The sequence below is a fragment of the Terrapene carolina genome, unplaced genomic scaffold (assembly GCF_002925995.2).
Source record: "Terrapene carolina triunguis isolate 2854851 unplaced genomic scaffold, T_m_triunguis-2.0 Scaffold112, whole genome shotgun sequence".
Taxonomy (NCBI): Eukaryota; Metazoa; Chordata; order Testudines; family Emydidae; genus Terrapene; species Terrapene triunguis.
In genome coordinates this window covers 9546456-9572147 of record NW_020664463.1, presented here as the reverse complement: position 1 = coordinate 9572147, position 25692 = coordinate 9546456, and the positions used below count along the sequence as shown (strand labels likewise).

At 41.6% G+C, this 25692-nt stretch overlaps 1 protein-coding gene across 11 annotated transcripts in view; it reads right to left on the bottom strand.

The window, feature by feature from the left end:
• PPFIBP1 (PPFIA binding protein 1) overlaps nt 1-25692 on the bottom strand; it is a 173721-nt gene that overhangs the window by 50703 nt on the left and 97326 nt on the right. For 4 of the 11 annotated variants that reach the window (XM_024214071.3, XM_024214062.1, XM_029911650.1 and 1 more), the window contains exons 3-9: nt 24533-24738; nt 13926-14012; nt 12212-12325; nt 11209-11340; nt 8974-9075; nt 1339-1431; nt 684-776 (exon numbers count right to left, since the gene is read on the bottom strand). In XM_024214071.3, the coding sequence (XP_024069839.1) occupies nt 684-776; nt 1339-1431; nt 8974-9075; nt 11209-11340; nt 12212-12325; nt 13926-14012; nt 24533-24738 (827 nt within the window). The remainder of the gene's footprint in view (nt 1-683; nt 777-1338; nt 1432-8973; nt 9076-11208; nt 11341-12211; nt 12326-13925; nt 14013-24532; nt 24739-25692) is intronic. The other 7 variants (XM_029911653.1, XM_029911654.1, XM_029911655.1 and 4 more) reach the window with 3 other exon arrangements.

The window sequence follows — 25692 nt, the reverse complement described above, 5'->3', positions numbered from 1 at the left end:
TATGCATCCGAAGAAGTGGGCTGTAGCCCACGAAAGCTTATGCTCAAATAAATTTGTTAGTCTCTAAGGTGCCACAAGTACTCCTGTTCTTTTTAAGAGTTTTTAGTACAGTAATTGAGATTTAAATTGGAGTTGCATTCAGTTTCTGATGCAGGGTACTTTCCCCAATTAACTCAACTTATGGTCTGTTAATTTATTATGTTCATACTATTTGAGGAAGTTGATGTATTACAACAATTATTTTCTTGTTTAAAAATACATTAAGAAGTCTTTGGTAAGAAGTGTGTGTGTGTGTGTGTGTGTGTGTGTGTGTGTGTGTGTGTGTGTGTACACGTACACAGCTCAGTAAGAGCTTTTTCTGAATAATGAATGCAAGCTGGAGGAGTGAAAATTACCCCTTTGAAGGGGGATACTTTAAATTTAAAATAAAGTTGTGGGTAAACCACCCAAGCCCTGTGCACTACTGAAATCCCTCTAAAGTCTTATTTATGCCCTAAAAACAATGTTAGGAACATCTCACTTCACAAGGTTTAGTTTCTAGTGGAAAGAGCACACTGCATGTCAACAGAAAGTAATCAATAAAGAACACAGACAGCATGACAGCAAGATGCAAGCACAGGCCACAAAGCAGTGGTGCAGAAAGGATTCAAAACAGGCCCAATATTACCCACAATCTACTACACCTTTAATATCTGGCATTTTTGCTCCATCCGCTGCTTTTCATACTGCATCTGACCCACTTTGATTTTCATGCTAGAAAGTTTGGCCATTAAAGACTGGTAACAGAGACAGAGGAGTGAGAGAAAACAAATGATAGAAAAGAAGCAAGGCTAGATAGCTAACAGAATTCACAACAGAGTTAGATACTTAGAGAAATGGCATGCTAGAATTGCTCAGGTTACTGCTTTCTCTTCAGGGTAAACGTGGATAATGTATAGCCCATTTAAAAGAAAATAATGCTCAGTTTTCATCCCACCCATGGTCCACGCCTTTCTCATTACAAATGATGTTCCCTGATCCACACGCATACAAATATCTAAATAGAATTTAAATACAAAAATTGCTGCTTGCAGCTAGTTAACTAAAGCAACAGTGCCTCTCAGAAATGGGGCTGAACCTGTGGCTCTGATCTGAACTCTCCTGAACTTGTGTGTTGAGGTTTGAAATCAGAACCTGATATGAAATTTGTATATGGCCCCTGTCTGTTTTTTTAAATGAGCATCACAAAAGCCCTTGATCTGCAAATTCCCAAGACTTCAGGATGTTTGAAAACCAGATACAGTTCCAAAATTTGCAGCTTATGCCCATCTCTCCCCTCTTTCCCTCAGTGTAACTTACTTTGGTGGATTTAAGCTTCTTCTCGTACTGAAGTCTTTCATTATCCATCTCTCCCACTCTTAACCGTAATTCATTGATTTCCTGCATCAAACCCTGAGTGAAAGGAAAAAGAAAAAACAGAGAAATTCAATAAACAAAACAGAACAACAACTCAGCAACCACACATCAGTGGGAAAGTAAAAACAAATCAATACCAAAAACAAAACAAAACAACCCACACATATTGTGCATACAGACACTTCAAAGTTCAAAATCAGGTCAGGACAAATATTCAAGCAATTCAGAGCTCGGTGGACCATCCATGGGCTCCAATTCCAAGTTCCTACATTCCTGCACTGAATGCAGGAGGGAAGCAGGAGTGGAAAAGGTAGCTTTGAGTGGCTGGTGTGCTCCCTATGTCCACAGCTCCCCCACTCCCCCAGCACTTTTATATTTCCAGAGCAGCATAAAGAGACCTTCATGCAACTGAGAATCAGACCCATGGATTTCCAGGTTTCCTCCTCAAAGCACCAAATTAATGCATGCAGGCAACAATCAGCTGATTTATCAACTTTTAAGTAAAATAGCAGCCTGATCCTCCACCTCGTGTAGTCATTTATACCTGTGCAAAGTGAGTAGAATGTGCATGTAAAGTGCTACTGGCCTGATTTGGCAGCATTTGACACCCATTTTGCACAGTTGTGAATGACAAGGAAATGGAGACTCTGTCCCAGTAACTCTTCAATATTCCTATGACATTAGGTCTTGTTTCTGGTCCTCTCTCTAAAATACAAATGGTAAAATAATAGTCACCCAGAATAAAAACCCTCCGGTTATACAAAATCAAACATTGCCTTCATAAAGGGACTATATAAGCAAGTTACATTTAACCAAGACTACACAACAAGACCAAATAGACCTATTATTGGAGAGCAGTGAGAAAAGATGACACAATGTGAACCCAAATTATGCTCACCTTATTTGTGCATGTAGTCCCAGCAGATGACATCTTATTATCAATTTTTGTACCTATATTGTCACTGAAATGAATGGGATATTATTCATAGTGTTCCATATTTTTGGTCACATTAAGTTAGATGGTATTGCAACATACTCTACCAGGCCGTGAATGCAACTGCCACCAAAAGGCTGAAATTTGTGCAGCACAGAGCTGCATGCCTCATAAGCAACAAACGCTGCTGTGAATGCTGTCACGTGTGTGCTTTGTGAACTCCACTGACTCCCCTTTTGCTTCAGAACCAGGCTCACAATCCTAACCCTAATGGATTGGGATCTGACTTCTACAAAGACTGCCTTGCCCTTCCTGACCTTTCCACAGCAGCTACACTTCACCCAAAGTGATGCAGCTACGGACAAGCAAGTTTCAACATTCTAACATTAGGAGAGGTAGAGCATTCTGAGCAGTGGAATACCAGCTGTAGAACTCTTTGCTAAAAGAGATGAGACTAAACCCAAGGTTGACAGTGTTTCAATCAAGATGCAAAGAAGTATGTTGATGATTAACGCTACGATTTTGACACGGAGGTCGTGGAAGCCGCAGGTGGCAGGGAGACCCACGCAGCTCAAGCTCCCCACCCCCATGGGCAACAGGGGGGACCCCCGCAGCTCCCAGCCCCAGTGGGTGGTGGGGAGCCCGCACAGCTCCAGCTCCTGTGGGTGGCAAGGGGGGCCCCCAGAGCTCAAGCTCCCCGCCCCCAGAGGCGGCAGGGGGGACCCCGGCAGCTCACAGCAACAGTGGGCGGCAGAGGGACTCCTGCTGCTCCAACTCCCCACTGCTACAGGCAGCGGGGGGCCCCCCACTGCTCCCAGCCCCAGTGGGCGGCAGGGGAATCCCTGTTGCTCCGGCCCCCCCGGCAGTAGGGTTGCCGTGGTGGGCTCCAAGCCACCACAGGGGAGGACCCCGCAGCTCCTGGCCGAGCCCGCCCCCCCCCCCCCCAGCTCCTCTCTGCCTTGGGCAGTGGGGAACCCCGCAGCTCCCAGCCACAGGCGGAGGGGAACCCTGGACCTCCAAGCCCCCACAGGTGGTGGGGGGCCCCAGAGCTCCTGCCCCCACATCTGCCCAGTGGCTCCCCATTTTGTCATGGATATTTTTAGTAAAAGTTATGGGGCCAGGTCATAGGCTTCCATTAATTTTTCTTTTATTGCCCGTGACCTGGCCGTGACTTTAACTAAAAATATCCATGACAAAATCTTAGCCTTACTGATGATTATTAACATCCCCATTTTACACTGAGGCAGAGACAGATTAAGTGATTTGCCCAAGGTCAAACAGGAAGCCTATCGCAGAGCCAGGAACTGAACCCAAGTGTCCAGTGCCTTTACCACCAGACTATCCTTCCTCTCAGATAAACTTCCAAACTGAGCTGTCAAACCTTTTGAGGATTCCCCATCACTCATTATAAATACAATGAATATTGCATCCTTTGTATGTGTTTTTGCAGAGCACAGGGGAAGGAACTGTACTAGATTACGTAAACATCCTCAGGTAGCTGAACCAAGCGGAAATGAGCAGCATGTGTGTTTGGAACCCTCAGCTTCTTTGACACAGAACATTCACCACTGGGCAGAATGTCTCTCCATGAAAGTAAACAAGGCATGGTGTGCTGGAAAATAACAGGTATATTGAACTTGCTGTTTGGCAGGGGAAAACATTTACCTGAGTGCTGAGGTCTGAAAGAAGCCTCTGGCTAGCTTTTTATTTATCATGTCTATTTTGTTAATCTGAGGTTTACACCCTGATCCCCAGACCAGTATTATATTTTGGCTAAAAGTGCATTCTTAAAATGCACTGCAGCAATTGTAATGCTGTTTCACCTGAAAAACGCTCAATAAAAATATATTAGCTTTTTTATGAGTCCTGGAAAACAGGCACAGGAGGATGGAAAAATGACTAAAACCTCCTAGTTTAACAACTTTCAAGCCCCAGACAACAGCATTTATTTATTTATTTTAGCATGGTGCTCAGTTTTACCAGTTTCTATATAAGGTGCTGCAGTCTACTTTCATCCATGCCAGCCAATGACAGGCACCCTTCTTATGGGACAAGCAACCCAACAATTCCATTAAAGGATATTTATGGGTAGCTGGAATGACTTACCTTCCAGCCCCTGTTCCAGATGTTCTCCACCTACCTGCCTTTTAGCTAGTTTACTGATTATGCTGTGCTAGATACTCAATGAATCTGAAGATCACGTAGCAATATTTTTATTTCTTAACGAAGATCAGACAAGAAGCAGGAGGCAGATAAATCTTACAGAAAAAGGGTAGAGCAGGGTTGGGGAGTTTAGTCAACTTTTATTATCCTGAACCATGACTGCAACTTAATTTAAGCTATTTCTGTTGGTCAGTGGGTACTTCTGGCAGTAGGGGTTAAATGATGTCCCTGACTGTGTCATTCACTGGGCTCTGGGAGCTCTAGCATTTAACCTTACTTCATTTGGAAGATGGTAGAACAAGCCATCCTCCTGCCAAACGGGAATCAGGCTTATTATCCAGGACTGAGGAGTCTTACAGAAGCACCCATGCTCTCTGGGAAGCTTAGTGGTACTTCTAATCCAGTATCAGGCAGCAGGTCATTGTTGGGACTGGGGTATTACTGTGACTTCTGAGGGACTGGGTTGCTCCCCTGAATTGAGATACAGTAACAACAGGAACAAAGAGCAGAACGTCACAGGCAGACCAGCCATCTCCCCATTCGATCGACTTTCACTATTTCTTGCCCTCTAGTTTTAGTTAGCAATTGGTGCATAGTTTAATACAGATGTGGAGCTCCCTGGCACTTTGAAGCAGTTGATGCATGTGTCTTTGGAGTATCCACTCTGCAAAACAGATTTGGTGTGAATGCAGGGAAATACCTCCTTACAGAGAGACAAATTAATGCCCTTGACAACAGTACTGGATCAATTAAGAAAGCTCAGACCATTTAAAATTGCAAATGTCAATAGTGACTTGCAAACAGAACTGAAGAAGCTGCAATTCTGAACCGGTGGGAAGAGGAGGGGAAGAAAATATGTTTTTGTGGTTAAAATGATTAAACAAGGAATGGAAAAATATCTATAAAACTTGCCACATAAAACAGCTCTTCTCCATCTACTACAAAAATTTACAGTTGACTTGAAGGTCAGAGTATATAGCTACACCCCATCCAAGTTAAGCTACTGGAACTAGAAAGTTAATTAAAAGAGAGATCATTAAGAGTCTGTTAATGATCACTATGCTAGTGTACAACTTTATAACTTGGCTCCACCTGGCACTTCCTTACCGATCATCAACTTAGGGATGAAGTGGGGCCTGATAGAGCATGTCAGTCTTCTTATAAACATACACAATTAAATACACTGAACTGTACCTTGCTCATGAAAAATGTTGAAGATTTCAATCAAATCCCTGCACCTCTGGCCTTAGATTTGTGTATTTATCAAAATAGATTTGGATTTTTGTTGTTATTGCTAGATGTTGGACTTCAAAACAACTGGCAATTAATTTTGTGTATCTGTAATTGATGAGGTTATTACTTAGAACTTTATCATGAACTGTTTGAGACTGAAAATACCAGAAAAAGAAATCCATCCAATCCTTATTCAAAATCCCTTTAAAAAATTTCTTCCTACAAATTAATTTAATGGAAAAAAAAACTTTAATAGAACTGTTAAGATGTGCACACAACCTCACTAAGTAATATTATTACTATAAGCCAAGCATTTTCTCAACCCATCCCCTATGGTTAGCTACTCTGTCTTTCTGTGTCATGTCTAATATTAGATTGTAAACTCTTCAGGGCAGGAACCATGCCTTCTTATTTATTCTATCAAGTTCTTCCTACACATTTGGGTGCGGTCTAATTTATAACCATCGTCATTAAAAATATTAGACAGCTATTGGAAAGGGACAAAAAGAATTAAAGAACATCTATGACCACATTTCAAAAACAGAAATATCACCAATATGTTTTGCAGAAGAAAATTTTACAATTCATTTCCTGCCAAAGAGTGTTATATACGAGATTATACTCCAAATTACATTCCTTTGTCAGTTTTCCAAGGCAGAGAAGTAGGTTTATATAAAATCTTTGCCATCAACACACATGGGCCAGACCACAATCCTGCACAGATGGGCCGGGGAGGGAGAGGGGGAACAAGCAGCCCCCACAGCCCTGTTATGCATCTACACAGTGGACAGCCATAATCCTGCTCTTTGCACTCCTTAGCTCTGTTCCCCCTCTTCAGGCAATATAGATTCAATCTGCAGCTCCACCACTGACTTACTGTCTGACATTGGGCAAGTCATTCAGACTCGGATTTTCAATAGTACCTAACTTCCTCAGGATCCTTTGAAAATCCCAGTCCATCTGTTCGTCCTTCAGTTCCCTCAACAACTGCTTGTGTTGTCCTTTCCCCCACCCTTTGTCTATTTTATTGATTTAGATTATAAACTTTTCAGTGCATGGACTATTGCTTACAAGGTGCTAGTACACTGGGGCCCCAATGCTGACGGAGGCCTTTAAGTGCTACTCTAATACAAATCAGTGTAACAGTCCATGGTCAGATTACTTCTGGGAACTGGTGATAGTGCTTGCCACATCTGCACCAAAGTCACCTGGGTCTTCAGATATGGTGATGTAAAACCACAATATCATCATTAGGCCCTGATCAAACGCCCACTGAGATCAACAAGTATGATTAATTCAATGGACTTTGGATCAAGCCTGGAGTGAAAAGTGAAACACCAATATGAGACTTTTTTTGTGGAACCTGCTCAACTTGTATTTAACCTCTCCTCTGAAAACACACATACAAAAGGGTTAAAAAGATAGCTTGGGCTAGGTGTACATACATGTCCAGAAGAGACAAAGTGCAGCTGTTCTGTTCCAATATTTGGCTCCCCCAAAAACCTATGCAGTTCATACTCCACAGCTTTTTCTTGCACTGGCCTATGGAGGACTTTCCATGGCAAGCCCCAGATGTTGCAGCGTGAGGGGTGTTCAACATGTAGCCTCTTGTCTTTCCACAGCCCGCCACCATTCCGTCCCCCGCTCACAATAATCATGCTCCTAGCATGAGTAATGGGAATGGGTAGCTGCTGGGGCACATTCAGGACATTTTTAGGCTGTGGGACTCATTTCCCCCTGCTGGCACTGGGGGATGCAAACTGCAACCATAGGTGACATTGCACCACTCAGAGATCAGGGGTGCTGGAACAATTCGTATAGTGGGGGTGCTGAGAGCCATTCAACCAAACTGTAAACCCTATACATGATGGAAACCACTTCAAGCCAGGGGGTGCGGTAGCACCCTCTCTCTCCCCCACCCCGCCCAGTTCCAACACCTATGTCAGAGATTCACCCCACAGAGGAGTGTGGTGCTGTTTGAACCCTGAAGGGAGGACAGTTTTAACTTCAAGTTGTGGCTCTGTAGAGTGTCATGTCTGGCTGTAAACACCCCTCCCTAAATAAAACTTCCTCCCATTTGGAAGATTTCAAGTACCGCGAGGTATGTTTACCTAGTTATCCACAACACCACATTTGGACCAAAGTGTCCAGTTTTGGCCATCTTCAAGAACGATACAGTCAAGCTGGACAGAGCACAGCACAAAAAGATGATAGAGAGAGAATTAAATGGAGATGTTACTAGAAAACAGAGTGACACAATTGGGATTATTTAATATAGAAAAAAATAAATCAGTACTGATTTATAATTACTTATTTAAATTATTATTTAAATTTATAATTTAAATTAATTACTGAAATTAATTATATATCATAAACCTTGAAAAGCTACTGTATTTGAGAATACTGAACAGAGCCACTCTAGGAGACAAAGATTTGACGAAGGAAATTATGCAAAAAGAATAATAGGAGGTATTCATTTTAAAGAGAAGCAGTGAACAGCGTAAACTGACTTCCAGTTCAACGGGAAGCAGTAGTAGTATATTTAAACAAAAATGGGATGGCTGTGTGGGAATCAATTATTTAACTCAATCAGTAATCAAGTCTGTTTTGTACTTGGGAGTAATCAACTATCTTCTTTGGAGGGCTCAGGACATTTTTGCTGATTGTGCTTTCTTCTGGATATGAAGTTTCTCTGTTTGGTTTTGGTGATTTTGTGCCCATGAATGGCACAAGAAGCTCAAGGGCAGGATTTTCAAAGCACTCAGCATTGGCCTCATTGAAATCAACTGACTATTGACTTCAGTGGGGGTAGAGTTAGGTCAACAATGAGCATTTTTGAAAAATCTAACTCCTCAAAACTATAAAGCACAGATATGCAGAGTGGTCACCAAGGCTTTACTGCCATGAAGGGCCAGCTCTTAGAACTAGTAAGTTCTGTAATAAAGCAAGCAGCTATGTTGCCTTTTTTTTTTTTAAAAAGCAAGCCACATTTTAGTAATAGTTTATTAGTTCTGGCACGGATGTCCTGCAAATAAAACTATATTATTCTTAATCATCATCATTAATAATTGCATTTAAAGGCAATTTAAGTTGAATGTTATTTTATTACAGCATCTTTTATCCCCATAAAAGACCATGATTAGGCATATTCGGAGGCATTTAAGAGAAATATTGGTATTAATAGCTACCATGCAGGTAAGCCTTTTGCACAGAGTCTACAGTTGCAGTGCATGGCGTGGAAAAGTCACCTCTTGATCCCCATACTGTAACCTCTTTTCCTGGAACAGTGTTAGTTCCACCTCCACTTTCTCCATCTGTTGTCTGAGTTCTGCTATTACGTTATGGAGTGACTGCAGTGCAGAGGGAAATGAAAGAAGGGGATGACAGGAAAGATTGGAAAAAATTGTAATCAAAATATAAAGACCAAAAAAAAAAAAAAAGAGTAAAGCAAAAGCACTGAACGGTCAACCACTTTTGTTACCTGTTTCGGAAAACTTATTTAAGAAACCAAGTGACACTTCCAAGCAGAGCCACAGCAGAATTCAGTTTCAGCAATATGTGTTTACTGTGATCATTTGGGTCAAATGTTGCCTCCCAAAAAAAAGTTTGCCATTCATACTGATGGGTTTACCGCTTTAGTTTGTAATAATAATAATTATAATTATAATTAATGGAGATATCCCATCTCCTAGAACTGGAAGGGACCTTGAAAGGTCACCGAGTCCAGCCCCCTGCCTTCACTAGCAGGACCAAGTACTGATTTTGCCCCAGATCCCTAAGTGGCCCCCTCAAGGACTGAACTCACAACCCTGGGTTTAGCAGGCCAATGCTCAAACCACTGAGCTATCCCTCCCCCCCTTGTATCTTTTGTGTTTTCGATGTAAAGAAAGAATTTCACATTTTACTGTCACGGGGGCGAGTAAAGAACGCTACGAGTTGCGGGAGTTCCAAGAACCAGCCAATTATAACTTGACTGACCCACCACAGCACTACCAATACCAAGAAGAATTCAATCTGCCTGTGCCAGGTGGAGAGATTATTTCTACAGCACGGGTATGTATGGCACTTGTCTGAACTGGTCAGGTTCACTGCTTTTCGGCAATAGCAATCATTCATATAAAACTGGGATCAGACTGCAGGGAAAAGGCAACAGAACTTAAAGCAAGCTCTGCTCACAGCGCCACAGCAGCTAGATGTCTTTGCTAAAATGACGAATGTTGACATTTACATCATCATCACTCGCCTTCAGCCTCAGCGCACTATTGAAGTTAATGGGGCTCGTCGTTCCTCCCAGAAGGACATGATTGATTCTTTCTTTCCACAGATTCGTTCACGTTTGGAATCCTACCTTTGCAACATTAAGAGTAAGAAACTTAAAGTTTCTCTTTATAAAATCAAAAGCTTAAAGTGATCTGCAATAACTTGTGCAGCCACCGGAAGATTGTTGGCATGGCTTAGCTCACCTCTACATGGTGGCTCCATTCACCCTCGCTGTTACCACGCGGAACTGGGCTGGCCAGTTTGAGCCTTGTAACAGAAAGCCACCGTAAAAGAATCATTTTAAAAATTAAAACAAGAAAAGTGAATGTACTGTGCATACCAAGCTGCACGCTGAATGGCTTACCTGCTGGCGAACCTCACCAGAGAGCTCCATCTTCCAAAAAGAAATTAAAAACACACATTTGTTGGGCTCATTATGGGCTTGATTGTGCTAGTCTAGAGGGAAGTGCAGGGCTGGCCCCTCCCCGCCCCCTACTGGGAGCTCTGGGGGCCATTCTGTGTTCAAAAATGGTACAGATTTTGCAGTGAAGACAAGGCCAACAGCTCTCCGGAACACAGAGGCAGCATACTCATTTTTAAGTTGCCACTTCTGAGCCCATGTACAGCCAGAGGAAGCTGAGCCATGGATTGCAATTCTGCCTGCCCCTGCTTCAAGCTGTTCATTGGGGGGAGGGCTCTGTATATTCATCTCCCCCTGCCTCCCATCCCTGTGCACCCATGTAAGAGTCTGGCAGAATCCAGTCCTAAGTGAATATCTGCTGGCATTTTGGACATCTGAGACACATCTCAGACTCTGGGTGAAAAGCTGGCCCCACTGAAGTCAATGGCAAAACTCCCATTGACTTCAATAGGGACAGGATTTACACTCTGACTTGTCAAATGAGTGATATTTAAAAACTCTCAGAGATGTTGTCTGGCTCTCACCGAACATGAGTGCAAAGTCTTTCGTTACAAGAGCATGCTTGAAAATCTGCCGTGACATACATGAGCCTCGCTCTAAAAGAGTGTGACCTACTAGTTTGGAACACAGCAAGGCAATGTACCTGTTCATTGCCCCCATGAGCCAGTCCATCTTAAATCCCATTTCCTTCTGACTCAGAATGACTTGAATTTGGAAAGTTATTTTTATAAAACTGAGAGAAAGTTTCAGGTAACTTAAAACCACATGAAGCTCTGAGGATCAGTTCATCTGCTTTACTAACCTCTGTGTCTCCGTATCTGTCTTCGTAGTCTAATCGGTCCTTCTCTACAGCGGTTAGCTTTAGCTTCAAATTGGAAATTTCTGCCATAAGGTTCAATTTCTGAGTTTCAAGGGATGTTCTACTCAGAAGTTCCTGATTCAAGATGAAGAGGAACAGAGTTATTCTTCTGAGGAGGAAAAATTACATGCTTAGCACCACATTAAGATAGGCCCCAAGAAAGAGAGAGCAGGAAAGTGGCCTTCCTGCATCTGGAGGCCTCTTGGAGAGAAAGGTAGGACTCCTCCTCCAATCTATCAGGCCAAAGGATACCAGCCATAGTTAACCTGGTTAACTGGATGCCTATCTTGAGTGCTGCCTGTCTCTCCAATCAGGACTCAACTTCTAAGCTTAGTTTATCCAGGGATTTTTTCCCTGGAATGCCCAATTCCACCCCATTAGGAAAAGGATGTGAATAATGGACATCCCCAGGTCCTGTGCAAGTCAGTTTGCTCTAGGCCTGCCAATTCTGCCACTCTGCAGCTATTGAGAGAGATGATCCTTTAACAATTGGTGGCTGTGGGTCGGATGCAGTTAACTTGGATGCATCCAGGATCATGGGTAGTGGGGTGATTGCTGCCAGACCCAGGAAGAGCTGCCCCAACAAACTTGCCAGTTGTCGCAGTTGCCGAGGGCAGCAAGTAGAGTTACAATAAATTAGAGCTAAGAAATAACACCCATCCTACCTAGGGCCTCAATCCAACTCCCTTAGAAGTCAGTGCAGGGACTAGATCCTTACTCTGCGGGATAGGGCTGACATGACTCAGAATGAGAACAATTTTAACAAATAAAATAGACTGTAAACAAGAAAGTTATCACTTTGTCATGTGACACCATGGGTTCCAAAATTTTGTCCTAAACACACTAGTCTGACGGAACCAGACAAAACAGTATTCAGTGCTACATCACAAATCTACTAAGCACGCACAGCGAGAGAAATGAAATTGCTCTGGCTTCCTCGCAATACCTGCTGCAGCATCTCTTCTGTGGCATTCAGCTTCTCCCTGTGCTCCTCTAGGCAGAACTCTAAATCTCGAATCTTTTCTCCTTGTGCTTCCACCTGGTCAGTAAGTACACTTACCTGTAGAGTACAGAAATATGAAAATCCATAACTACTTCAGATTTATATAGCACCTATCACCCTGCAGGACAAGGAATAAATAATAAGAGGCAACCTCTGCAGTTACAGCACATAAGAGGTGTTCTACAATAGTTATGCTGTATGAGCTGAGGAGGAACATTAGAGTTGCCATGGTGAGTCAGACCATGGTCCATCTTGACCAGTATCCGGTCTCTGACAATGGCCAATGCCAGAGCTTCAGGGGGAGTGTAAAGAACAGGGCAATGATGGAGTAGATCCACCCTTGTCTTCCACTCCTGGTAGCCAGAGGTTTAGGCTCATTCCAAGCCTGGGGTTGCATCCCTGTCCATCTTGATTAACAAACATTCATGGACCTATCCTCCATGAACTTATCTTTTTTGAACCCAGTTATACTTTTGACCATCACAACATCCCATGGCAATGAGTTCCACAGGTTAATCGTCTGTTATATGAAAAGTACTTCCTTTGGTTTGTATTAAACCTGCTACCTATTAATTTCATCAGGTGACCCCTGTTTTTTGTATTGTGTGAAAGGATAAGGCACAAAGAATAAGGCACAAAGAAAGTAATATAATGCCACTAGCCGTCACCTACAGCCCCCAACTAAAACCTCTCCAGCGCATCATCAAGGATCTACAACCGATCCTGAAGGACGATCCCTCGCTCTCACAGACCTTGGGAGACAGGCCAGTCCTCGCTTACAGACAGCCCCGCAACTCGAAGCAAATACCAGCAACAAAAATACCAACCCAGGAACCAAACCCTGCAACAAACCCCGGTGCCAACACTGTTCACATATCTATTCAAGGGACACCATCAGAGGACCTAACCACATCAGTCACACCATCAGGGGCTCGCTCACCTGCACATCTACCAATGTGATATATGCCATCATGTGCCAACAATGCCCCTCTGCCATGTACATTGGCCAAACCAGACAGTCTCTACGCAAAAGAATAAATGGACACAAATCTGACATCAGGAATCATAACATTCAAAAACCAGTAGAACACTACTTCAATCTCTCTGGTCACTCAGTAACAGACCTAAAAGTGGCAATTCTTCAACAAAAAAAACTTCTAAAACAGACTCCAACGTGAAGCTGCAGAACTGGAATAAATTTGCAAACTGGATACCATCAGATTAGACCTAAATAAAGACTGGGAGTGGTTGGGTCATTACCAAACCTAAACCTAATTCCCCCAATACTAATTTCTCCCTACTGTTACTCACACCTTCTTGTCAACTGTCTGTAATGGGCCACTCTCATTACCACTTCAAAAGTTATTTTTCCTCCCTTGGTATCCTGCTGTTAATTGATTTATCTCGTTAGACTGACCTCACACTTGGTAAGGCAACCCCCATCCTTTCATGTATTTATACCTGCTCCTGTATTTTCCATTCAATGCATCTGATGAAGTGGGCTCTAGCCCACGAAAGCTTATGCCCAAATAAATTTGTTAGTCTCTAAGGTGCCGGAAGGACTCCTCATTGTTTTTGCTGATACAGACTAACACGGCTACCACTCTGAAATCTATACACAGAAGAGGAAAAAAACCTAAGTTTGGAAATGACTTACTTGCAGAACAAGAGATTCCTTGTCATTTTCCAGACGCGCTAGCCTTTCTTGATATACATCTTCATTACCAGATATATGTCCATTAGTCTGAAAAAGAAATTTTAAAAAGTGTGGCTTATATGCTATCATATTGTTAGTATTTTTCATCAATAAAACTCCAAAATAATTGAACCCTACAAACTCCAGCTACATGCAATATTGCTGGTCACTTCAAGAAAAAGGTTTAAAAAATAAAAATGATGGGCTAGATCCTCACCTGGTGTAACCTGTGGTCACTGGAGCTATGCTAATTTACACCAAGGATCTGGCCCCACAGACCCAACTTCTCTGTTGCTGTAACTCCACTGAGTGCAAGTTACAGTAGCAGAGATTTTGGCCCACTAGGCATCACTTTCAGCATGTAGACTTTGATTAATATAAGAGGAAGCAATAAAGGAAAATAAAAAGACTGTGCTCTCCAAAACCCCACCAAAAGCACTGCTCCTGTTAGCTTTTTAAGAGAATTTATTCATTTAAAATTAGCATCTCTTCAATTTATTTAAAATAGCATCTGTCACTTTTCTCAAGCAAACTCTCACCACCTGTGATCCCTTAATTCAAGGACGAGCTCTACCACAGATTTACATATGGGTCTTGAGATGACTCAGCAAACTATCATATGAAAATTAAATAAGCATTTCCTTAAAGCTAAAGCACATAGCAATCAGCAAAAAACATTGGCTCTAATTCTGTAGCAATAGACAGAACCTAAATGTATTCAGCTTTAAGGTTCAATTCATTATGCAGCCTGTAAAGAGACCAGATTTTAGATACCAATCCAAATATTTATTATGGATAAAAATTATATAGTGTTGTTAATTTGCACAGTTTAAAAACAGATTTTATTCCTAACATTTTCCTGGCCTAAAAGGGTTACAATATAAAGAAAAGACACAGGACTACATTTTCAGCACAAGGAGCGTGTGGGGACTTAGACGAGAAGGAAGAAATTGGTCCTCTGTGACCCAATTGCACAAATTCACTTATTGCACATTCAGCATTTTAAAAATATCTGCATGATGCAGTACCATTCTGAGACACACTGGCAAAGAGATGAGTACCTCAGGAAGCTCTCAAGTGAAAAAAAACAAAACACAGCTACAAAACATCCCATCTGAGGTGAAAGAAAATGAATTATTTCAAATGTTATCATTGCTTACAAGCAACATGCTGCATGATGGTACATACAGAGTAATTTAGAAAAAGACACACAATACAGAGCATCCCTTCACAACCTCAGACATATTTTACTGTGTAAGCAAAACTTTGTATTGTGAATACATTCCTTTAAGAAGCTGCCTCAGTCTGAAGAAGAAAAAAATATGTTGATGCTACCCAGGAGCCCAGAAACTGAAAACACAGCAGGAAAATGAATCGTCAGAGAGACCTCTTTTTCATAATGATTCCACCAGAAAAACAAACTAACTATCTTAATAGAGAACAGAATTGATTTAATTCACACAGATCTTTCACGCTCATCATTATTTCAAAGCATTTTACAATATCAGAATTAAGTTATTTTTAAAAAATATTCTTCCTATCCTCATATAAATCACTCAGGAAAGCATGGGAGCCTGACACAAACCAGCGAAGACAATCGAAAGACTCCCATTGACTTCAGTAGTCTTTGGATCAGGTCCTGTTTCTTTCCTTCTTTTTGTCTTCTTAATACATACTAAAAGAAATTCCCCAAGCTCGGTCTAATGACCATCTGCATGAGTCAGCAGAACAGCCCTGCAACTCCAAGCATGCTCCAAGAATCAGACATCCTGTTGTACTCTCGCAAACTGCAGTACAACATACAAAATATAATGGAGGACCACTCAGTTTAAAATTCTAGAAATATTAAGCAGTTAAAGGTTAAGCCCTCAAGAAATTGGGGTAAATCCTGCCATTTGCTATATTGGAGTGTTGTGGCAGCGGGCGTGTTTCTTCTTACCATGCAGTATCTCCCTGGTACACCAAGGTGCCTAGAAGCATGTATCACTTTCCCAGGAAGGCAAGAATTTCTGTCTTATACTCAAGCGATCAATACCTGGCACCAGGGTCAGCATTCTCAGAGGAGCAGGAAGCGTGCCCCAGAGTACACTGCAGCTGTCCATCATGTGTACTCCTGTGCTCGAAGGATTCCTGATGCAGAATAACCTGCCAGTATCTCTGCTCATCCCGGCTCTGCTGGATTCTAAGCACCAGGGCAAAGCTTAGCCATTGTCGGTGTTCACATAAAATTGTTCTGGCGTTCACTGGAATTTAGCTGAAGTAATCGGGATTTATCTCACAGACAAGTGAGAAAGACAAGCCAAACAAGTCCAAGAGTTTCCCAAGTAAACTCTTCTTGGCTGCTAAAGGGAAGGGCTTTCTTTTAAATTACATGGTGTGTGAATAATGCAAAAAACAAATGTTCATAGCCTTTGCTGCTATTTTGTAAATCAGTGTCACATAACTAGTATCTCTGTTTAGTTTTCTGAAATCAAAACAGTGAAAATATTTGATGTTTGATCAACATTTTCCATTGCAAGTTCTATCTATCTCAGGTGCTTATACAGCCCCATTACCACAGTAGCCTCACAACACCCATATGAAGTGGGGAAATATCATCCCGGTGTTATAGATGGAGAACTGAAGCACAGTGAGGTTAAGAGACTTGCTCAAGGTCACACACAGTAGCAGGGAATTGAACCTAGGTCTCCGAAGTGCTAGGCGAGCACCCTAACCACTGGCTCATTCTTCTTCTTTTCTGTGCAAAATCAATACAGACGGACTCAAATGGAAATCTACATACAGAGCCATATCTTTTTATTGCACTTATTCTAAAGCACGAGAGTCTTCCAAATCAGGGTGAAAACTGATGAGCTGATAGCAAAATGCTATACTGGCTAACAATGCTATGACACTTCATTTCTAAGCTCTAGAAGAAAGTTTCCTTTCTGCCCCAAATGGCCCAGGCTTGGTCTGTGCCCAACAGTGAATTTTCTCCACATCATTAATTAAAAAAAAATCTTCAGACCATATCTGGAGCTGAGAACTTTAAAAAAAATTTCATTTAAAAATATGGCCATAAAATACTCCATCAGTAAATAGATGGGAATCCCATTTTGGGCAGTAGTATGTCTGTATTCTCTCTCCCCCCCAAGCAGATTTTTTTTATTGTACTGGTAATGACAGGTTTTAACAAAACTGCCAACTCAACATAACCCAGAAACCTTTTGTAAATCCTGTGTAAAAACAGACAGAGCTGACTGATGGCAGGTCTATACTGACACAGACCCAGACCAGTGGGGTACAGGAGTCTGGCAGAGGGCAAATATACTGGTCACTGGATGAGTAGTTTTCTGTTCCCTGAGTGACCAGAGCAGGGGCTGTACTAGAGTAATCAGGAACCTGATAGAACCAGTTAAGGCAGGCAGGCTAATTAAGACACCTGGAGCCAATTAAGGAGAAGCTTCTAGAATCAATTAAGGCAGGCTAATCAGGGCACCTGGGTTTTAAAAAGGAGCTCACTTCAGTTTGTGGTGCGAGTGTGAGGAGCTGGGAGCAAAAGGCGCAAGGAGCTGAGAGGGTGTGCTGCTTGAGGACTGAGGAGCACAAGCGTTATCAGACACCAGCAGGAAGGTCCTGTGGTGAGAATAAGGAAGGTGTTTGGAGGAGGCCATGGGGAAGTAGCCCAGGGAGTTGTAGCTATCATGCAGCTGTTACAGGAGGCACTATAGACAGCTGCAGTCCACAGGGCCCTGGGCTGGAACCCAGAGTAGAGGGCGGGCCCGGGTTCCCCCCAAACCTCCCAATTGACCTGGACTGTGGGTTCTTCCAGAGGGGAAGGTCTCTGGGCTGTTCCCCAACCCACATGGTGAATCTCTGAGGCAAGAAAATCCACCAATAAGCGCACGACCCACCAAGATAGAGGAGGAACTTTGTCACAATACTTAAAATGCTGCATCAGCGCAGCCGCACCAATGCGGTGCTCTAGTGCTTTAATGAAGACGTTTTAAGCCTCTGTGAGAGGCCATAGCTATGTCAATGGGAGAAGCTCTCTCTCGCTGACATAGCACTGTCTAGCTGGGCGGTTAGGTCAGTATAACGTCGCCCTCTCGGGGGGGTGTGTGTGTGTGAAGAAACTACATCCCTGAGTGACGTAGTTATACTGATATAGGTCTGTAGTGTAGACTAGACCTGATTAAACCAAGGTCTCATGCTCAACTCAGTGACGCTTCTCTGTCTATCATATGATAGCACGTTCGACCAATTCCTTACTTTCAGAGAATGTTCTAGGCATCAGTGGGCAGAACCTTATTGATTTTCATGAAAACTGGAAAAACCGAAAGAGCATCAAGATATAAATATGGTTAAGAACACTAGGTCTTTTACTCTGATTTTACTGATGGACTATTATTTTAATAGGCGGAAGAGTGGCGGAATGCACGAGTGCAGAGGCCAAGCAAAAATGAAAAATAATTGAAAAAATAATTGAACATTCTCAAGTCTCAAACATGATTTACTTAAAGTTTTAGGAGAAGATGATTTAGGAGTTGGGTTATGTTGTACCCGCACAACAATACCAAATACCTCAGTGTTTTAATTTTTAAACTGCCACCTGCTCAGTAATCAGAATCAGTAATTATACTCTGTTATTCTTTTGCCAACTCTCACAATTTTATTGCAAATCTCATAATATTTGGTGTATAAATCCCCAGTTCTTGGAGTCTTGTGATTATCTGAAAATTTCAGCTTTGTTTATTACCAAAAAAAGTTTATAGCCTCATGGTTTCAGAAAAAAATCTTGAAAACATGAACTCTAACAGAGTCAAACACCAGGAGGCAAATGGAAAGAACCCCACATTTATTACTCAAACTCTCATGATTTTTAAGACAGTCATGGATTTGTGACCCCTACTCATGACTTTTGAATGTTTTGGTTTGGCCATACTGCCCTTGTGGCTGCTTGAGAACAACAGTGTACAATGCATGAACTTATCAAAGATACCAAGCAAAGCAGCAGGATAGATGGCTCCCTGCTATCTCAAATCACTTATTTTATCAAAGACAGACCAAACTTGATAGTCATACCTAGCAAGAAGGATATCTTGTGGTTAAAGAGCACTCCGCAGCTAGGCCTCTCATGAGCAAAAACTCAATTGTGTGACAATTTGTGATATGGGCACTTTCTACTAGGGGCTAGGATGGAATCATCACACTCCTTTCAACCTATGATCTCTGGCAGGATCCGAATTCAGGTCTCAAGGGGTGAGAGACAAAATGTGCCTCATACTATCATAAAATGCTTTCAGGATCTAGCCCAGTCAGTCTAAATCAAATAAATCTACCTTATGTCTACACTAAAAAAAAATCAAATAAATCTTCACTTGAATACAGGATTTTTCCATGAATAAATCACATGTAATGTTTCTTGGCTAGTGATCTACTTCCGCCACATGGGAACCACTCCACATCTTTAAAAGGGCTGATTTATTTCAGTACACTTATCTCAGACAAGCAAATTTATCTTTGAAACCTAATATGCCTTCATAAAGAATACTATTGGTTTTATTAGCTCCCAGGAATCTGGCCAGCTTCTGAAAGAATTAACTCATTAAAGAGGAGGCAGAACCTGCAGCTGATTTTACGAGAGGACGGCAACAACTACATGCACGGAGTCAGGAAATCACTGTCAGCATCACAAGTCAACTCATTACCAAACGCTGAAAATACACATGAACTGATCCATGGTGAACATGAAACTTGGCTAAAAAAATGGTCACTGGCTGTTAAAGATCACTGGCTCCTCTGTATAAAAAGCACGCAGAGTTATACCACCACCACCATTAGAGATGGGCCAAGGATGAAAGGTTTGGATCTAAACTTTGGGGAGTTTAGTGGGAGCTTAGATCTGGGCTTCTGCACCAGTCCCATCTTTAAACAAGACGAAGTGAGTTATGCAGGCATCCTTCCCAGAAAGGCAAAGGACACTCACTCAACTTGACCATGTTTTTTCTGTAATCAATAATTAATATCACTTAAAAAGCAACAACAAATCATCCAATTTTAATTTGAAAACTCAACTCAGAGAAGAGTGAGGCGATGCTCATGGTTATGGGAAAGCATTTTAAGAAACTTGCTGGCAGTTTGAGAGTGCCTGCTACCCATAGAGCAGTGGTTCCCAAACTGGGGTTCGTGAACCCCTGGGGGTTCGCAAAATGTTACAGGGGGTTCTCGGGAAAAAATTCCCTAATGGCGGACAGAGCTGTCCCTAGGGACCCTGGGCAGCACAGCCCGGAGCCGCTGGACTTCCAAGAGCTAAGCAGATCAAAGCAAGCAGATCTATCACACTGAGGAGATTGAAACTTCAAGACTCCTTATAAGAAATGGAAAGGGAGGTGGATATTTTTTGCTGTTTTTAAAATGAAATAGGCAGCTAGTATTGTTTTTAAAATTATTATGAAGAACAAGTTTAAGCTTTGTTGTAACATGCGTTGTTTGCCTGGACTGCTCAAGACCTGAATGCTTGTGTAGTAGGAACTCTTTGAGTTGGCTTCTTAAATACCTTCATGTTGTTTCACATCTGATACTCCTTGATGAAACAAAGGAGCCTTGTCTTATAACAGGCTGATTCACATTGATACAAGCTACAAAAGTGATAACTTGGAAGAGTGTTGCCGTTTTCATAATGTAATAAAAATACTGTAATGATAAATAATAATAATAAATACTGTGCAATAAGCATGTCATAACAACAAATTTTATATTTCCAAGATCACTGCTTTTATAATTTATACTCCGGTAAAGGAGAAAATCCCTGGAAATATTCATTTTTAGGAGGGGGTTCGCGAGACCTGACATTTTAGTGAAAGGGGTTCCCAGGTTGTTGAAGTTTGGGAACCACTGCCATAGAGGAAGCTGGTCCTGGTAAGAGGAAGATGCAGTTATGACTGACAGGTGTCTTTAGATTTTATGTTTTCTGTTTGATTTTTACTCTACATTGCTTAAAGTGAGGCTCCACTCATAAAAGCGATTAGGTAAAATGTATACCTTTTTACCCAAGAGATTTGCTCCCGTGTAAGTGTTCCCAGCCAGAGCTACTGACTTTAGTGACTAAAAAAGGTTTTGCTGCATTTAACTCTTATTAGTACCTTGGAGCCAACTCTGGGAGAGCGAGTTGAATTCTATTCCCTTTGTGCTTCAACAGAATTATGTATCTAGTTCAAACTGAAAGCAACAAAGTTGCAGTGATGCAATGAAAAGCAGAATTTGGTTTGAAATACTTTATTACCCATGATGATATGCAAGAAGGATAAAAAGACAGCCTTTCAAATTTGCGGGGCTCATAGTTAGAAATAAAAAAAATGTATTTGCAAACTGACCATATCTGATCTGGAAAGCATTGAGAAACAAAAACAGATCTATTTGCAGAGAAAAGAGACTGTGAATAAATGCTTTGACCTGGGCACTATATGAATTAAGTAGATACACATTAGAATAGAATGAGAATTTTTATTCATCAGCAACAAACTGAAGATCCCTGAAACTCGGGAAAGGTTATGATCTCATTGTGAACGTCACAGCTATTCCCTGTGTCTATGATGAGAGACACTGAAACTCTGGATCCCAATACTTCTGAACTGTGAAGAAGCCGGAATCCAGATCCAAACTGTGAACGACTGGGCCCATCTCTAAGTTTAATCACATAAATCCATCCACTTCCAGCACGCACATAGGGAAATGCGTGTATGATTTCCACTGCACATTTTTTTATTCACCTCAGTTAGAAAAGCAGACAAGAAAAGCAGCTTGATTCTATCCCGTTTAGTTAATTAACACATTGTGGATTTCAAATGGAGATGTTCAGAGTTCATTTTGTTCAATGGAAACATTAGTTTACCTTTGAATTCCTCAATGGAAACTACTTGATCACGTTACATAAACAACTCCATGATCAGATATTAGTGCACAACACGTACAGCTGGTTCCAACTGGCCATTTGGCACACTTAACCATTCTCCTCAAAATATTTCACATCCGTATTTTAACTTAACTACTTGTCCCTTTATGTAAAAAGGACATCGGAAACAGGAAGTTCTTTTTGTTTTTAAATGCTGAATGTGTAGAATCCTGCTCTCCTTCCTTTGCGAGTCATCCCAAAGGGGCTACACATATAAGTACAGCAGGAACAATTTGGTGTGAGGTCGGGAAGAGCCATGAGGAGAACTTGAGACAGCCAATTTCAATATTGTGGGATTGAAAGAAATCTGTTAACTATACCACATTATACAGAACTATATGAGGAATGCTAATCAAGACCCTTTCCCATCTAGATCACGAATTCAAATTCTACCTGTGACAACAGTAACTGAAAGCTGTTACCATCTGACAGCTGTTTGGTGGTCTATGTGAAAAGAATTTGTTGATTTCTTTCCAGTTTCTAATAGGCAGGCACATCTGCATCACAAACCCACCACCCAAACTGGCGCTATTTGGCATCCTTATTGATAGTCTTAGCAGAGAATCTGAACAGTCACAGAGATGGAATTATCTTCTTGCTGATACAGATGGCCCCTCCCGCTCATGAACATGGCATACTACTGGCAGACCAGCATAGCCAAACTTGTACTGTCCATGCTTTACCTGCAGAGATTTTTCATTAATCATGGATATAATTTACTTAGCACCTTTCATGAGCATTCAAATATATATATATTTTTAAATCAACCTCTTGGACAGCACATGTTTGAGTCCCATGTTTACGCCTGTTCCACACACATCTGGTATTAGCTAGAGTTGATATTAATTACTGTGAATTACAGACATTCGAGGTGCTGAAATTATAGATAACTTTATATATTTTGAAGAATCGAATCCCATATAATTCAATCTCTTCCTTCTGACATCCATGTGTTATGCCACTTTGGGTCTTGATCACAGATTTCAACACTGTGGGCCCTGATCCAAAGCCTTCTGAAGTCAATGAAAAGACTTCCACTGACTTCAGCAGGCTTTAGATCAGGCCCTGGGCCACTTGAATAGTATAAAGCAAAAGCTACTTCAAAAACACAGCTCTCCTCCTAGAACCTTCAATAAGAGAAAAGTTCAGCAGCTGTATTATTCCCAGGACCAGTATCTCTCAACTGAGATTTCATAGAACTACATGTGCCACTAGACGGCACCTGAAATCAAATAGAAGCAAATTCTATCAATGAAAAGCATTACATTGTTACGGGGGCAAATATTCAAAAATGGCCTCTAATTTTGCACACAACTGATTTTGCATGCAGTGTTGTGAATGTTACTAACAGAATGCAGTCTTAGGAAAACAAGAACTGCCCGCTACCCCCTCTTCCCCTAAGTGCACCCAAGGTCCATCTAGTCTGGTATCTGGTCTCCAATGGCAGACAGCACTAGCTCCTTCAGAGGAAGCTGCAAAACCTTGCAGTAGGCAGATGTGGCCTGCCCCTCCTTGCATTAGGTGTTATTCTGATCGCTAACACTTAGGCCGTGGCTACACTACAGAGCTGTACTGTTGCTAGCACAGGCACTCTAAACCGATGGGAGAGAGCTCTCCTGTCAACTTAGTTACTCCAGCCCCTGAGAGCGGCGGTAACTACGCTGGCGGGAGAGCTTCCACACTGGTGCTTAGGTCGAGGTAACTTACATCGCTCGGGGATGGCTTATTCACACTCCTGACTGACATAACGTATACTGACGTTTGTGCTAATGTGTACATAGACTTAGAGATTGACAAACGCTGAAGTATGAGGTCTAATACATAATTTTCACTTCCACCACCTGGGCTCCCCTGAGATATGTATTCTGCCCTAAGCCACCAAACCAGCACCAAAGGTACTCACAAACAAGGAAGACTTTCACTTGCACCTGCAAGCAAGTACAGCAGGAATACTGCAACCGGAAGGGGATTAGGGATGCAAAATTAGTGGTCAGGCTGAGGCCTCTTTGAAGAGGCTGCCCTAAATTATGTCTCACATATACTGTGCATAATTACTTCCTCTGTGCTTTCCTAAGTCACACTCTACTACAGAGTAACACGCTGCTCTCAAACGCAGTAGTAACAAGCCATGGGCAAGGGAAAATTTCCTTCTTAAACCAACCTAACAGTCAGTTAAAGATGCTGTCATTCTAAGTTTTCCTGATAGATTAATACCAAAAAGTGTAAACTATAAATCTGATCAAAAATTTTCCATCAAAACTGATTTTTGATAGAAAATTGGGTTTCAACTAACTAAAATTTTCACTAACAGTGTCTGCTTTCCACATAAAATTTTGATTTTTTCATAAAAATATTGAATGCCCAATCACTGGGAAATTTTCCCACCAAGGGGAGATACTGTGGTACATCACGGAAAGTGTCCAACCAGGGACCCCAGGCTATAAAGGACATGAGGCTCTGCCGCAGCTTTCCTGAACCAAATTATTTCCCATTTTGTCCCAAATATTTTGGTTTTCAATTTTTGACTGAAAATTCAGAATTTTTCTGTAGAAAATAAAAACCCATTTTCTGACCAGCTGTAGCCTGTAAGACAGGACACCCAATGTTTTATAAGAAAGTCAAGGTGATATTGTACCATTTGGCTTTGGAGCCATTCAATCAAAGCTTCTGCTGTTGAATCTGGGACCTGACATCGCAGTCCTTCTTTTTCGTCCGCTTCCATCATCTCTAATAAACCACGCAAATCCTCCACAAGGTGCAGTGCTCGCAGGCTCCCCATGAATGGGGAGGTAGGGGACTGACAATCAAATATACCATTGGAATACTCCAAAGCCTTGGAACCTAGACAAAAGCAAGGTAAAGAGACAAGGATTACATTAGATAAGCCACAAGAGTAAATAAATATATAAATACAATTATGAGACTTGCTATAATACATCTAGGAGGTTCGGCACCTACAGGGATTCCTAGTGACAAATATTTATTACCAACAAAATTCAGACCTGGATCTGGATTTTGAACTTCCCAGATTTTAAGGGTGTTTGGATGCAGGCTCATCTCCATGTTATAAGCACAGACATAGGTAATTCTTCACTGATACTCATCTGGTGTCCTGATGATACCTGTAACTTGTATCTTTTCTACAATTTTAATGTACAATAAACCTAACATAATATAGCACAGGCTATTAGGACTGTCTTGCAGCAGAGTAACATGCCAATACAAAGCACACTGGAGTTCAAGGCACAGCTTGGTCCCCCAGCTCTCTAGGCTACCAGAGGTTGGGAATACTATGGAAGAAACATGCTCAGCCCTAGCAGTGTTTTGTCTCACTCTGTGGTGATTACATGACCCAAGAGAGACACTGATGGGTTCCACAGGGAATTGCAGTCAACATTTTTCACTCAAAAAGATAGGTTACCCTGATGCAAGGGCTTGGAAGCCTTTAAAAAAATAAAGAGAATAAATGAAGAGGGAGAGAAGGAAATATTGAAGGACTTCCCCTAAAATTAAAACCCTAAGACCAAACAAGTTGGATATTGTGGCATTCACACGTGAATATTAATAAGCAAAAGTCATTATTCACTAACACAAAGGACGTTCACTCTAAAGTTAAAGGTTCAATAAAAAAGGGAAGAAATTCACAGTTAAAGCTGATTTAAGTTAGCTTAGCTAATTCTGTCTCGATACTTCAACACACTGATTTAGACTGTCACGTCTGTAACGACTTAATACTGTAATGCCTAGACACAATGAGACATTAACCACAAAGTATCAGCTTTTATGCTGTTAACT